Genomic DNA, 17079 nt, shown 5'->3' on the forward strand with positions numbered 1-17079 from the left:
AATGAATAGCTAAATAAAATCCATAAACCAAATTAGGGCAAAACCCTAATCAAGTCAATCGCATCCTTCCTAAATAAAATCTAACGGTCAATTAGGGTTAGTTACCTAATCCCTAATCACCAGTTAGATTAGAAACATAAACTTAAATTAAATCTAATCACACTATGATCTACAACTAAGATAAAAAATCCAATACCTTACCTAAATTCCTAGCATTGTTCTGTTGATCCACACAAAGAAATGGTGCTGCCAAGAAAGGTAGCTGCTGTCGGAGAGTTGCCGGAACTAGAAATGCTGCTGTAAACCACTTCAATGACCACAATTCCAACATCACAGCAACACAACCTCGCTGCTAAAACCCTTCCTACTGATCGGATGAAGATAACATCTCAGGCGATCAAGAAATCAACACTATAGAAATGGAACAGAACCTCACCTTGCTGCTATCAATCGGATCAAGCAGGAGGTCAAGCGGTGGAGATCACCAATCAAGCAAGAACTCTCCTAACCCTGACCCCACACAGTCGCAAGTAGAGGAGGACCAAGCTTGATCAGGGGAGAACAACAATACAATGATCCGAGACTTTTTCCTAACCCTGACAAGAAGAATCAACACAGAAATAGAACCTTAACCTCCAAGATCAGCGACAACCCGAGAGAGAAAAGAAGGAAATCAGTCGCTTACCTTCGAATCCCTAACTGCCTCTCCACACCAGCGATCGGTGGATCTAGCTCGATCCCACAGCACTGGAACGGAACTAGGGCTTGGCAAGAACCATCGAACAGGATTGGAGAGAATCGGGACGAAGAAAACCAAAGGAGGGGAAAGGGAAGATCGATTGATTGGGAGACGATGCAAATCAAACCTCCCGTCGATGCCCTAGCCGCCGTGCTGTCGACGCTCGCATAGAACCCTCCGAAACATATAGACTCTGCTGGTTTCGGTCGAGCTCCGGCAACTTCCCATGGCAGCCTGCAGCCTACGGTCGGTAATCGTCGGAGAAGAGAAGGCAGAGAATGGAAAGAGAGATCGGCGCTAGAAGAAGAAGGGAGAACTTGGCTTCGAGCAGAGGGGAATTCGGCGTCGGGGAAGGAGAGATCGTGATCGGCAGTGGTTTGGGGGAAACGGCGATTTGGGGAGGAAATAAAAGAAAAAGAATTATATAATAAAAACATTTCCTCCCTTAAACGGGTATCCCAACCAGGCTTTATCTGTACCCGAAATTAATCCCCTCAAAACTCGTCGTACGACCTCCGAAAAATTCCCAGAAAATTTCTAAAAATTCCGGAAAAATTTTATAAGGCTATTTCTCAAATAACCCTATTTATGTTAAATTTTCCGAGACCTCACATCTCCCTTTTCTTCTCTTGCTTGTAAGAAGTAGATCTTGAGGACTCCTTCTTGTGAATTATTTTTCTTAGGGAGAAAACTTAACTTGGATCCGAAAATGGGAGAGGGAGGAGCTCTAGGTCTCGGTGGAGGAATAAGGAAAAATAAGGAGGAGGAAGAAGAAGGAGGAAGAAGTAGCCAACATTTCTTTCCCTTCTCTTCTATTATTCCTATTTATCCTTAATGCGGAAGAAAGAAAAGGAGAATGTCTCAATTCATCCCCTTGACTCCTCTATTCCTTCACCCTCTACATTCCCACGAAAATGGTAAGAGGAAGAAAAAGGCAAATTGTCCTTTTGCTTGCTTCTTCTCTTAACCAAGAAGAAGAGGAGGAAAACTACTTGATTTTCTCTTGCTCCCTTACTTAATCATACTCTTGCTTTTAACTACAATTCCCATTCTTTGCTATTCATATATCATTCATGTCTCTAGTGGTTATCATACACCAATTTAGCCTTATCTATTGTGAGAGATTCAAGGTTCAAACCTTAACTCCTCTCTCTTTTTTATTTCTTTTTGGTTCTATTTCCATTTCCCTTTTATTCTAAAATAGAATACCCATATGTATAGCTTAAATATTTCATGGGTGTTACAATTGCTACATCAGAAGCAGCAAATGAGACAGTTTGGATCCGCAAGTTCATCACTGAACTTGGGGTGGTTCCTAGCATCGCTGACCCCATAGAGCTCTATTGTGACAACAATGGAGAAATAGCACAGGCTAAGGAACCTCACTCACACCAGCGGACCAAACACATACTACGGCGCATCCATCTCATTCAAGAGATTATCGAGAGAGGAGATGTGAAGATTTGTAGAGTACCCACAGAGGCTAACATTGCAGATCCCTTAACCAAGGCTTTGGCACAGAGAAAGCATGATGGTCACACTAGGTCATTAGGCCTTGGAGCCTACAATGATTGGCACTAGTGCTAGTGGGAGATTATTAGTTAGAGCCCTAGAGTCAATCATTTGATGATTGTTGTATGGACTCATTGTATCATATTCTTGTATATAAATAAAGACATTTGTTTTGGTTATTATACTTACTTGTATTGGTGTCAAATAATTAAGTATAATAGCGTCCTTGAGTAGAGCGTTCTTACCTATATCAATCGGTTAGTTGAACCGATAGTGAGATGATATAGGGAACACTACTCTTAATCATTCCTAGTTGAGTATTAACATTTAGGGATAATGTTAATACGACGAGACTAGCATGTAGGTCAACTAGATGACTTGATCTCACAAGTCATGGATATGGAGATATCAAGTTGACATATGGGTGTGCATTGGAGAATGTATACTGAATGACCCGCCATGAGAAAGTATCATGGATCGTTATATGAGTGTAATATACTTTCTTATGTGGCTATTAGTATGACTACTAGTCCTTGGACCTAAAGTCACCATAGTTCCCTACATAAGGAGTTACGCACTTTGGCTTCGTCAAACGTCACCCGTAACTGGGTGGACTATAAAGGCGATTACTGGGTATGTAACGAATTATGCAGAGGGATGTGAGTGATGTAGATGGGATCTATCCCTCCTATATGACGGGAGTGACATCGATATTCTTGATAGAGTGAGACCACGAAGTGCATGGCCATGCCCAAATGAGTCAATATGAGATATTGAGCTCATTTGATTGAGTGAGTCTACTTGGAGTTCAAGATTTAGATTGATTAGAGGATGACACGGTCTATGCCTCACAATTGATCAATCTAGATGTCAAGGATAGAAGGACACTTGTCATATATTGTGAGGAGTCACAATTAGTAGTCACAAGGTGATGTTGGATCTCAACATTCTTGTAACTTGGGTAGTAATGATGTGTTGCTAGATACCGCTCATTGCTTATGCTTCTAAATGGGTTTAGGAGCATTGCCAACGTTACAAGAACCTATAGGGTCACACACAAAGGACAATTAGATGGAGATTAGGTTCATTTGATGAACCTAAAGGATTAGGTTCATGTGACGAACCAAATTGGATTAAGAGTAATCCAAATTGTGCTAATTGAGTTGGACTCAATTTGGTTCATGTATTAAGTGAGTCTAATTTGTACTTAGACACTTTTAATTAATTTAATTCAATGAATAGAGATTCATTAAATTAAAATTGACTTGAACGAATGGTTAGATTAGATCAACCAAGAGAGAGAAGTGGTCAAGTTTGACTTGACTTGAGAGGAAGATGAAGGGTCAAGTTTGACTTGACCATTTGCTACCTCATTGGTGAGTTGGAATTAAGTGGCTAATGGTGATGTGCCACATCATCAAGGCTAGCACATGTGTGTGCCACCTCATGAGGGAGATCAAGAGTTTTTGACTCTTGAAATTCCATGGAGTATATAACTCCTCATGAAAAGTGGTCGGCCACTTTCACTACAACAAAATTGTTAAAAAACAACACCATAAAGACAACGGTTTTAGAAGGAACTGTTGTTAATTTGGTAAAAGACAACGATTTTTGACAAAACCGTTGTCTTTGAGCTCCTGAAAAAAATAAAAGACAATAGTTTTGTAAAAACCGTTGTTGTTGAGCGACTTTTTGTAAAATCAACAACACCTTTTACAACAGTTTTCTAAAACTGTTGTCTTTAAGCACTTTTTTAGGGGTCAAAGACAACAGTTTTAATAAATCGTTGTCTTTGACTTTATTCTTTCGCTGTTTTTCCCCTTCGTTGTTTTTGTAGTAGCAGTTGTTTGCTTCCCTCTCTCTGAAAATTTTTTGGCGCTCTATTTTCCCCCCTTAACCTACCCGAACCCTAAACCTCTCCCCTCATACAATCTTTCTCCTCATACGGCTGCGTGACATGGCGCTGAAACCAAAACTTGATCCCTTCGGGGCCTTCATCAACAATTTGTGACTCCTTCCGCCGCCATCTGCTTCCCCCGATCAACCCCCTCCCCTACTCTGTTGTCGGCGTCATCAAGGACCAGCTTCGTGAGTCTCCTTCTTCTTTCCCTCTTGTAGATCTGAGGTTTTAGGTATGGATGGCGGTAAAACTCAGATCTGAAAGAAAGATCTAGTTTTCCCTTTTTGATCGAGTTGCCCCTCGCTCACGAAGCTTGACGCTCTTCTCTCTCTTGGCTACGTTCTCAGTTCCGTGACCAATTAGGAGCCCCCTCGATCGCCGAGATGGACCATGGATCGGCAGCCAAAAACTCCCGCCTGGTGGAGGAGGTGTTCCGCGACATCAAGGGTCGGCGAGCTGCCATCATCAGGGCGCTCACCACCGGTAACTCCACTCTGCTTCTTTCTTCTTTTCCTTTCTCAACGATGTTATCACCATTGACCTTCTGTTGTTTCCTGGTTATTCGCCTGTGCAGATTTCGAGGACTTCTATCAACAATGCGATCCCGGTTAGTAATTCCACAATCTTAGCTGATGGTAGTCAACTTGGTTTTTGAATTTCAAGTACTTGGGAGTTTTATTTCATGGCTGGAGTAATGAAGCCTTGACATTTAGGTTTTTATTTGTCGGATATTTGCAACTGAGCGAGATAAATGCCTTTATGTACAAGGTTTTGGTACTCTAATTCAGCATTGCGATAGGAGTTAGATTATGTTCAGTTTAGTTGCAATTTTTCTAGGATTCAGATTGTAAGTATCAGAGATCCAATGATCATTAATTCCGAAAACTAGTATTTGATCACTGACGCATTATAAGTTCTTGTTCAGGGTGCTTGATACTGCATAGTTTTGTGTGGCCAAATGAGCAGTATAGGTCTTCTTTTGTGCTTAGTTTAAGTGTAGGCTTACTTGGGCAAGAAGATAGGAGGAAGAGGGAGAGGTAAAGTGACAGAAATGTAACTGAGTGATCATGCTCCACGTGCAATATACATCAGGAACTTCCTAATAAGACATAGTCAATTCCAATAAATGACACACTCATGAGGTCAGAGTTCAAATTCACCAATCAGTTCATGTGTTGAGAGGTCGGTCTTAATCAAGTCAATTACCACACCCGCAATGAAGAGACGATAAAAAGGAGTGTTAATAATATAAATACAAATTGATTCTTTGTTCTAACAATTTAGAGGTTTTTTTGGATAAGTGGTTAGAACAAATGGATTCCATGCACAATTTGTTGAGGGTTTTCTGTGATGTTGTGGATTGTATATTATGTCAGTCTATTAACAATTGAGAACCATTTATTTAAGGCAAATCTACTTGTTGATGCTTAGTGATTATATGTATTGGGTTTATCAGACAAGTAGTTTAATGACTCCATTGTTGATGACAGGAAACATGCAGGGAGCAATTCAAGCACTCCGTTTGCACGGGAATGCCCTTAAGCGAGGTGTTCTCCAACACATGCGTGTGAACCCAGCGATGTTACCTACTGTGTTTTCATGTTTTGAGCCAGTTTCGTCTACACAGTTGGAAGAGCATGGTTTTGAAAGCACGACTATCCAGGATGTTCTTACAGCTAAGGGGAAGAATACTGATGGTTCCTGGCTGTGGTGCACAACTGATGACACTGTTTATGATGCTGTCAAATCTATAAATGGCCATTATGTCAATCTTGTTTGGGATTACCATCCAGCTTTAAATAGTTTTAACTGATGGCTTATGCTCTACTGTTTCTAGATGACACAACACAATGTTGGAGCTTTAGTGGTGGTGAGACCCGGAGAAGAGAAGGCAATTGCTGGAATTGTTACTGAGAGAGGTAATTGGTTGTCCATATTTGTTTTTGTTGGCTATGAAATGGTATTAAATGTGCTCATGGGTGCATGGATAAAGCTAAACATTGATGTGAAATCATAAGATATTTTCAAATTAGTTGGTAAATTTCTCAATTCTATGGCTGCTCCAGTAGATTCAACTAGGTAGATGATTTTCAGATGTTCTTCGGCAGCTTCAATTTTTATGGCAATCATTTTACAACTGAGTGTACGCCAATGTGAAGTTTTAAATTTCAATTAAGTTAAAAATTATCTAATTATCCTGAAAGTTATTTTCATGACATTTTGATAATCACATTGTCTCAAACACAATCATTTACTTGATGCAAATCAATTGTGTGATGGTCCAATGTGTGTGCCAGTTCTCTCTAAGTAGCATATTTGTTCTTCACCTCTTCAGGACATTATGGAAATAAGTTTAAGACAATTTTAACATCCTACAAGAGCAGTTGATTAGCAGATAAATTTGGTCTTCACCTCTGTTCAATATCTTTTTTGAAAACTAAGAACCAGTTTTGATAATGGTTCTTTTATGCAATTATACTTGTCGTGCAAATTACTTGTGTTCTTAATGATTCCTTCTTCAGATTATCTCCGAAAAATGATTGTACAGGGAAGATCTTCCAAGTCAACTAAAGTTGGTGACATCATGACTGAAGAGGTAAATTTCAATCTCTAGTTGTACAGACAATGTCTGAAAATTTTCAATTGAGTAGAAGTATTATTTCAAGATTTTGTTATTTTGCTTCCAATCTGATGTCGATTCTTTTCCTATATCCAGAATAAACTGATCATAGTGACTCCAGATACCATGGTTCTACAGGCAATGCAATTGATGACAGGTCTCTTTAGCAAGATTTTGTCGATAGATTGTCTAAATCAATTCAACTAGTTAATCTTTCAACATGTATTAAACTGCTGGTTTCTTGCGTTTCAGTACAACTTTGTTGGCTGTTTACTATGACCACGTGGGAACTCTTTAAAAAGAGTTGAAGCTTCAACTCAATGCAGGGTTTATATATGAGGTCGAGGTTCAGTGAAGGATTCTATAATGGTATGTGGATATCATGTAATATTTATCTTAATGAAAAATGAGTATATTCCAATCTCCCAAACCTTGATGTATTATCCTCACTATTAACTTTTTAAGGCCTACCAACATAAAAAATAGATCTTTGTCTTTATGTTTGAAGGAAAAATAATCCATGTTTTTGAATGTGATATGCGTTTCTCTTCTCTTGTTTCTGCTAGAGTATGTTGTTCTTTGTACAAGTTACACCGACATTAAGTTAACTGTGCATTTTAGAACTTATGTAATTTTGGATATTAGCATCCTATAATGTCCTAATTAATGGATTGTTATTATCAACTCAAAAGCTAAGGTGCATTATTTCTTATCTTAATACTCAAGTTTTCCTTCCTTTTTTTGAACAGGAAGAAAGCTTATGGGATAAATCTGGATATGAACACTTAAACGAACCACACACATACTATTGGAGGCAGAATTTACACCAGACATAATTGATGCTCGCTTAAACCAAGCTGTTGCCACCCTTGAAGATCTTCTGAAGCCTGTGGCAACAAAAACTTTCACCTAGGTTGCATCCTCCTCATTGTTCTACAAGATGTCGACGCGAATGTTATTATCGAAACATAGTCACTATTCAAACTCCAAATCTTGCAGGACGAGTCAATGGACTACTATAAGAAGCATCAGCTCAGGGAGTTGGCCATACTCAATGGCACGTTTAGGGAAGTGAGTCCACAAATGAGCCCACAAACGTTCAGGGAGTTGCCCCACAGGAAACAGTTGTAAATGGAGTTTATTTGTTTATTTGTATTGGGATAAATTTTATTTGAATATGAGACATGTTTCTTATTTTATGATTATAATTCTTGTATAAGTAACATTTTGAATGACATTGATATGGGGAATATTCTTTCTTTTGTGATTATAAGCTTTTATTATATATTTATATTGAAATATGATATATTGGTATTAAAAGACAATAGTTTAAAAGACAACGATTTAAAATCATTATTATTGTTGTCTATCACCCTAAAAGACAATGGTTAAAAATCGTTGTCGTAGCCCTAAAAACTGTTGTAACTAACAGCAGCGTTATTAAAAGTGCTATAAACAACAACGGTTTTAAACCGTTGTCTTTTCATTCAAAGACAACGGTTTTAAACCGTTGCAAAACTGTTATCGTTTCATTCTACGACAACGATTTTAAACCGTTGTCGTAGCCCCCAGTTTTAACAACACTATCAATTACAACGGTTTTAAAGGGCCTACGACAACGGTTTTTAACCGTTGTCTTTTAATGTTTTTGTTGTTGTGTTTAGTGCTTGTGAGGAGTTTCATTTTGTGTGGTAACTCCATCTTCTTCTTCCTCAAGCTCTTTCTTCTCTCCCTCTCCTCCACCCTTGGCCGAAACTTCATAGAGTGCTAGCACACTCTAAAGTTTCTCCTCCATCGATTTGTTCGTGTGGATACGCATAGAGGAGTATCTACCTTGATACTCTCGAGATCCGGCGAACCTAGGACGAGCGGGATTACGCGAAGGGCTTCGCTTCAAAGGTATACCCTCTGATCTTATAGATCTAGTTTAGATCTAGGAGTAGAAAACATGTATATGAAATTTTATTCTTCGCATGGATCCGGTGGCGAGGATTTCAGGATTTCCGCAACGCAAAAAGCGATTTTTGCGGCCTGAAAAACCCAACACTTTTAGTGTGGAATGAATTGATTTTCATTCAAGTGAATTCATTTCTTCTTATTCCTCTCAAGCTCTCATCTTCTTCTCCCTCTCCTCCACCTCCTTGGCCGAAACATCTAGCACACCTTTTAGTTGTTTTCTCCATCTCTTGCTTGTGTGGATACACATAGATGAGTGTCTATTTTGATACTCTCGAGATCCGGCGAACCTTGGACGAGTGGGATACGCGAAGGGCTTCGGATCAAGGGTAAATTTCTTTTCTTCCTTGTAGATCTAGTGTAGATCTAGGTTAGAAACTCGTACATGAAGTTTTTCAAAATTTTATAAACTTTGCACGGATCTGTGGCATGGGTTTCGGGGTTTCCGCAACGCAAAAAGCGGTTTTTGCGCCCCGAAAAACCCAACAGTGGTATCAGAGCCACGTGCAAAGTGTGTATGAGTTTTGTTTTTGTTTTTATGACAAAAATTCAGATCTGTAAGTTTCTGTATATTTGTGATTTTTATAGATTTTATGGGTATTTTTTTCGTAGAAGCGAAGCACAAGTGTTCAGACACTTGTAGGCTTCGACTACCGAGAAGATCTTTCAGAAACGACAAGGTTTCACCCCAAATCATTTTGGGAAAGCGGGCTAAGGTGCTGTACGATCGCTAAGGAACACTCGTGATGGTTATATCGCGGGTAGGGGTGCTACCCCTGACACCGCAAGGGACTTCGTTTCGCGATTGCGCCCGAAAATCGCTAAACGGGACCGCCGGGATTTTTTACTCATAAAAATTGTAAAAATTATGGAAATTTTACAGAAATTTATAGAAATAACATAATTTAGAATTATGTATTATTTTTTGATAGTCATGGCCCAAAAGACCCAATTAGAGTGAAAAAAATTATGTTGTAATTCATAATATGGCCTGCGTGCCATTTTGTGTTTGTGCGTGTTGTACTTGATTCGCGACCTGCGCGTCGTGCCTTCCTCTATTTTATATTTCTGTTGTAAAATAGTTTTTAGACTCGAATGTAACTCGAGTTTCAAAATTATAATGTACAAAATTGGAGCGGTGGAAGGTCCACTCGAGACGGAGTTACGAGGAGGGCGCGAGGAACAAAAGGTGGTCAATGGAAGGAGCTTGAGAAGCTGTTGACCTTAGGTTGACCATCCGATCTTCTCATTGGCTTGAGAAGATCGTAGTAGGGCCATGACTAATCACAAAAATATTTAATTAATTGCTTGTGTGTGTATATGTGATGCATGCTAGAATAGTAATTAATTAGCGCCTTGACGATTAGATTAGATCTAAATCACGTACATGATGCGCCCTAATGATTAGATTAGATCTAAATCGCGTATATGATGCACCTTGTCGATTAGATTATATCTCAACCGCGTCAACTCGTAATGCCTACCATGCCGTGATACCTATCACTACCTCGATCACATGTTGTTGTTGAATCTGCCAAAACAGAGCAACACATATTATCTTGGTAGGGTACGGAGGGACAATCTTGGTCTCTCCTATCAACGCATGGGTGAGTACAACTCAATTAGATTGAGTAACTAGTTAACTCAATTGGATCAAGTTTAACTATAGGCATTTTCCAATGGTTGGTAGATAGTTCAAAATCACGTTTATATTAACTCTTGGCGTATTAGCCAAAGCTAACTCGAGTTTTAATATAAAACGCAGATCATGATCCTATAAACAAGAGTTGCATAGAGATGTAATTGGTAATATTACCTACCAATCAAACTAAGTCTTGGGCGATTTAGCCAAAGCTAACTCAAGGCGTAGTATGATGTGGATCTCATCCCACATGAATTATAGAATTCAGTGGGAGCATCATTTAATTAAAGGCCTAATTAGATGATTAATAGAATATGACGTCAAATACGAACTCTTTCTCCCTGCGTTTCGTCCTTGAGAAGGACAAGCTCAACTGAGCAAATTTCCTAGATTGGTACAGGAACTTGAGAATCGTTCTCACACAAGAACGTAAACTGTACGTTCTGGAGCAGCCCATTCCGGAGGCACCTCCTGCCACTGCCACGTGAGCTGACCGTGATGCTTACAAGAAGCATCAAGATGACGCATTAGATGTGTCATGTCTTATGCTCGCGACCATGAACTCTAAGCTTCAGAAGCAACACGAGTTGATGGGCGCTTATGATATGGTTGAACATCTTCGTCAACTATATCAAGGACAAGCGAGGCACGAGAGATTCAAGATCTCTAAGGCACTGTTTCAGTGCAAGATGCAAGATGGTACTCCCGTAGGCCCATATGTACTCAAAATGATTGGGTACATAGAAAACCTACAGAGGTTGGGATTCCCACTTGGCCAAGAGCTGGCTACTGATATGATCTTGCAATCCTTTCTAGATATCTATAGTCAATTCATTCTAAATTAAAACATGAACGAAATTGACAAGCCACTGCCCGAGCTGCTTAGCATGTTAAGAACTGCTGAGCTCAACCTTATGAAGGTTAAGCCCAACTCCATTTTGATGGTGCAAAAGAGCAAAGGCAAGGGCAAGCCCAAAGGCAAGGGAAAGTCCCAAGCCAAGGGCAAAGACAAGGCACTAAAACCTAAAGGAGGGGTCGCCAAGGATGCTACCTTCTTCCACTGCGGTCAGACCGGGCACTGGAAGAGGAACTGCAAAGTCTACCTGGAAGATCTTAAGAAGAAGAGAAGTGAGACTTCCACTTCAGGTATCTATGTTATAGAAGTCAATCTATCTATTTCTTCATCATGGGTATTAGATACCGGATGTGCTTCTCACATTTGTACTAATGTGTAGGCGCTGAGAAATAGCAGGGCATTGACAAAGGGCGAAATGGACCTACGCGTAGACAATGGAGCACGGGTTGCTGTTGTTGCTGTAGGAACTTATCATCTATCTCTACCTTCTGGGCTTGTATTATAATTAGATGAATGTTGTTTTGTGCCTGCTTTAACTAAGAACATAATTTCAGTTTCTTGTTTGGACAAGAAAGGTTTTTCATTTATAATAAAGAACAAATGTTGTTCAGTTTATGTAAATGATATGTTCTATTGTAGTGCACCTCTGATGAACGGACTCAATATTCTAGACCTTGAGAACCCTATCTATAACATAAGTACAAAGAGGTTCAAGTCAAATGACATGAACCAAACCTATCTCTGGCACTGTCGCTTAGGTCATATAAATCACAAACGCTTATCCCAGCTCCATAAAGATGGATTGCTGGACTCATTTGATTTTGAATCATATGAGACATGCGAGTCATGCCTTCTAGGCAAGATGACCAAGACTCCCTTTAGTGGACACAGTGAGAGAGCGACTGACTTGTTAGGTCTTATACATAGTGATGTATGTGGCCCTTTCAATGTCACTGCTAGAGGTGGTTATAGGTACTTCATTACATTTACTGATGACTTCAGTAGATATGGTTATGTGTACATGATGACACATAAGTTAGAATCCTTTGAAAAGTTTAAAGAATTCAAGAATGAAGTACAAAACCATCTTAGCAAAGTATTAAGATACTTCGATCAGATCGAGGTGGTGAATACCTTAGCCATGAGTTTCGTGACTATCTAGCTGAGTGTGGGATTCTATCTCAACTCACTCCATCTGGAACACCACAGTGGAATGGTGTATCCGAAAGGAGAAATCATACCTTATTAGATATGGTACGATCTATGATGAGTCACATAGATCTTCCTATGTATCTTTGGGGCTATGCTCTAGACACAGCATCCATCATTCTCAACCGAGTTCTATCTGTTAGTTAGAGCCCTCTAGCCAATCATTTGATAATTGTATTATGGACTTGTTGTATCATATTCTTATATATAAATAAAGGCATTTGTTTTGGTTATTATACTTACTTGTATTGGTTCCAAATAAATTAAGTATAATAGCGTCCTTGAGTAGAAGGTTCTCACCTATATCAATCGGTTAGTTGAACCAATAGTGAAATGATATAGGGAACACTACTCTTAATCATTCCTAGTCGACTATTAACATTCAGGGACAATGTTAATGCAATAAGACTAGCATGTAGGTCAACTCGATGACATGATCTCACAAGTCATGGATATAGAGATATCAAGTTGACACATGGGTATGCATTGGAGAATGTATACTGAATGACCCGCCATGAGAAAGTATCATGGATCGTTATATGAGTGTCATATACTTTCTCATGTGGCTATTAGTATGACTACTAGTCCTTAGACCTGAAGTCACCATGGATCCCTACATAAGGAGTTATGTACTTTGGTTTCGTCAAACGTCACCCGTAACTGGGTGGACTATAAAGGCGATTACTGGGTATGTAACGAATTATGCAGAGGGATGTGAGTGATGTAGATGGGATCTATCCCTCCCATATGACGGGAGCGACATCGATATTCTTGATAGAGTGAGACCACAAAGTGCATGGCCATGCCCAAATGAGTCAATATGAGATATTGAGCTCATTTGATTTAGTGAGTCTACTTGGATTTCAAGATTTAGATTGGTCAGAGGATGACACGGTCTATGCCTCACATTGATCAATCTAGATGTCTAGGATAGAAGGACACTTGTCATATTTTGTGAGAAGTCACAATTAGTAGTCACAAGGTGATGTTGGATCTCAACATTCTTGTAACTTGGGTAGTAATGATGTGTTGCTAGATACCACTCATTACTTATGCTCCTAAATGGGTTTAGGGGCATTGCCAACATTACAAGAACCTATAGGGTCACACACAAAGGATAATTAGATGGAGATTAGGTTCATATGATGAACCAAAAGGATTAGATTCATGTGATGAATCAAATTGGATTAAGAGTAATCCTAATTGGGGTAATTGAGTTAGACTCAAGTTGATTCATGTGTTCAATGAGTCTAATTTAGATTATGACTCATTGAATCAATTTAATTAAATGAATTAAATTCATTATATTAAATTGGCTTGAATTAAATGGTTGGATTAGATCAACCATGAGAGAGATTAAGTCAAGTTTAACTTGACTTGAGAGGAAGAGGAAGAGTCAAGTTTGACTTGACTTTATGCCACATCATTTGTGACTTGGCATTAAGTGGCCAATGATGATGTGCCACATCATCATGTTTAGCACATGTGTGTGCCACCTCATGGAGGTTACATATTCCCTCTTTAATGGCTACTTAATGCAAAAATGGGGGTTACACTTCTTGTATTGGCCGACCACTTTTGTGGTGAATGTGGAATTCATTTTTTCATTCAAGGCTCATTCACATCTTCTTCTTCCTCAAGCTCTCCCTCTCCTCCTCTTGCCGTGACTGATCAAGGGTGCTAGCACACCTTTGTTTAGTTTTTCTCCAGCCATTTGTTCGTGTGGATACTTCTAGAGGATCGTACACTTGACGATCTTGAGATCCGGCAAACCGTTGGACTAGCGGGATAGAGAAGGGCATCGCATCGAGGGTAACGCTCTTATCTAGTGTAGATCTAGACTTTAGAAACTCGTACTCATATTTTGTTTTTATTTTTCTTCGCACGGATCCGGTGGCGGGGGTTTCGGGGTTTCCGCGACGTGAAAAGGCGGTTTTCGTGTCCCGAAAAACCCAACAATGGTATCAGAGCCACGTGCGAAGACTTGTACGAGTTTAGTTTGTATTTTTATGAAAAATATAGATTCTGTAACATTCTGTAATTTTATGATTTTTAGAGTTTTTATGGGTATTTTTCACGTAGAAGAGAAGCACAAGTGTTTCGACACTTGTAGGTTTCGACTACCGAGAAGTTTTTTCCGAAACGGCAAGGTTTCGCCCCAAAACTTTTTGGGATAGAGGGCTAAGGCGCTGTAGGATCGCTAAGGAACCCTCACGATGGTTAGATCGCGGGTAAGGGCGCTTCCCTTGGCCCCACAAGGGGATTCGTTCCGCGATTGCACCCGAAAACCGCTAAACGGGACCGCCGGGAAATTTTACTCGTAAAAATTGGAATTAAAATTATAGAAAATTATAGAAATTACATAATTTAGAATTATGTATAATTTGTGATAGTCATGGCCCAAAAAAGCCCAATTGGATTGGTATATTTGTGTTGTAATTCATATTACGGCCTGCGCGCCGTCATTTGATTGTGTGTGATGTATATTTGATACGCGACTTACGCGTCATGCCTTTCTCCATTTATTCTTGTTGTAAATTAGTTTAGACTCGAATGTAACTCGAGTTTCAAAATTGTAATGTACAAAATTGGAGCGGTGGAAGGTCCACTCAAGACGGAGTTACGATGAGGGCGCGAGCAACACAAGGTGGTCAAATGGAGGAGCTTGAGAAGCTGTTGACCTTAGGTTGACCATCCGATCTTCTCATTGGCTTGAGAAGATCGTAGTAGGGCCATGACTAATCACAAATAAATTTAATTAATTTCTTGTGTGTATATGATGCATGATTAGTAATTAATTAGTGCCTAACGATTAGATTAGATCTAAGTCGTGCACATGATGCACCCCACGATTAGATTAGATCTAAATTGAGTATATGATACGCATCATCGTTTAGATTAGATCTAAATCACGTCAACTCTAATGCCTACCGTGCCGTGATACCTATCACTACCTCGATCACATGTGTTGTTGAATCTACCAAAGCAGAGCAATACATATTATCTTGGTAAGGTACGGAGGGACAATCTTGGTCCCGCTTATCAACGCATGGGCGAGTACAAACTCAATTAGATTGAGTATTCCTAGTTAACTCGGTTGGATCGAGTATAACTATAGGAATTCTTCCAATGGTTGGAAAGATAGGACATAAATCACATTTATATTAATTCTTGGGCATATTAGCCAAAGCTAACTCAAGTTTTAATATAACTGCAGATAATGATCCTATAAACAAGAGTTGCATAGAGATGTAATTGGTAAATCTTTACCTACCGATCATACTAAATCTTGGGCGTATTAGCCAAAGCTAACTCAAGGGTTAGTATGATGTGGATCTTGTCCCACACGAATTATAGAATTCAGTGGGAGCATCATTTAGTTAAAGGCCTAATTAAATGATTTAAAAGAATATGATATTTATTTTCTGCATTTTTCTGTTGTAGATAACCATGACGTCAAACACGAACGCTTTCTCTCTGCGTTCTGTCCTTGAGAAGGACAAGCTCAATGGAGCAAATTTCCTAGATTGGTACAGGAACTTGAGAATGTTCTCACCCAGGAACGTAAATTGTACGTTCTGGAGCAGCCCATTCCGGAGGCTCCTCCTGCCAATGTGGGTCTTTCGGGCCGTGAAAACCGCTTTTCGCATCGCGGAAACCCCGAATCGCCCAAGCCACGGATCTCGTGCAAGGTAAAACCAAACGAAAATACGAGTACGAGTTTGAAAACTTTAATCTACAGTAGATCTACATAAGGATAAACCATTTATACCTTTGTAGCGAAGCCCTTCGCAATCCCGCTTGTCCTTGGTTCGCCGGATCTCAAAAGTGTCAAAGTAGACACTTCTCTATTTGTATCCACACAAGCAAGAGATGGAGAAGAAACCTTAGAGTGTGCTAGCACTCAAGCAAGGTCTCGGCAAGAAGGAGAGGAGGGAGAGAAGAATTGTGAGCAAGAGGAAGAAGATGAAAATCAATTAGCCTTGAATGAAAAATAAAACATTCATTTTTACACTCAAAGTGGCCGGCCACATTAAACCTCGTAACCCCCATGGAATATCAAGAGTCACAACTCTTGGTAACTCCCATGAGGTGGCATTTGGTCAAGTCAAACTTGACCAAATGAAGAGGCCTTGATGATGTGGCATTGGTCAAGTTAAAGTCAAGTCAAAAACATGACTCTTCATCTTCCTACTTAAGTCAAGTCAAACTTGACCACTTCTATCCCTTGGTTGATCTAATCTAACCATTGGTTCAAGCCAATTTTAATTTAATGAATCTCTATTCATTGAATTAAATTAATTAAATGAGTCTAAGTCCAAATTAGACTCACTTAACACATGAACCAACTTGAGTCCAACTCAATTATCCTACTTTGGATTACTCTTAATCCAATTTGGTTCATCATATGAACCTAATCATTTAGGTTCATCAAATGAACCTAGTCTCCATCTATTTGCCCTTAGTGTGTGACCCTATAGGTTCTTGTAACGTTGGCAATGCCCCTAAACCCATTTAGGAGCATAAGTAATGAGCGGTATCTAGCAACACATCATTACTACCCAAGTTACAAGAATGTCAAGATCCGACATCACCTTGTAACTACTAATTGTGACTCCTCACAACATGTGACATTGTCCTTCTA

The 17079-nt window shown here is 39.5% G+C and overlaps 1 protein-coding gene across 1 annotated transcript; it reads left to right on the top strand.

The window, feature by feature from the left end:
- The first annotated feature begins 4534 nt into the window (after nt 1–4534).
- On the top strand, nt 4535–7902 carry LOC122026690 (CBS domain-containing protein CBSX3, mitochondrial-like). Its single transcript, XM_042585420.1, has 8 exons — nt 4535–4634; nt 4726–4758; nt 5642–5901; nt 5989–6070; nt 6674–6747; nt 6868–6928; nt 7590–7663; nt 7771–7902. Exons 1-8 carry the CDS (start codon nt 4535–4537, stop codon nt 7900–7902), a joined length of 816 nt encoding a protein of 271 aa, XP_042441354.1.
- The last annotated feature ends 9177 nt before the right edge of the window (nt 7903–17079 follow it).

The sequence above is a fragment of the Zingiber officinale genome, chromosome 10A, assembly GCF_018446385.1.
Source record: "Zingiber officinale cultivar Zhangliang chromosome 10A, Zo_v1.1, whole genome shotgun sequence".
Taxonomy (NCBI): Eukaryota; Viridiplantae; Streptophyta; class Magnoliopsida; order Zingiberales; family Zingiberaceae; genus Zingiber; species Zingiber officinale.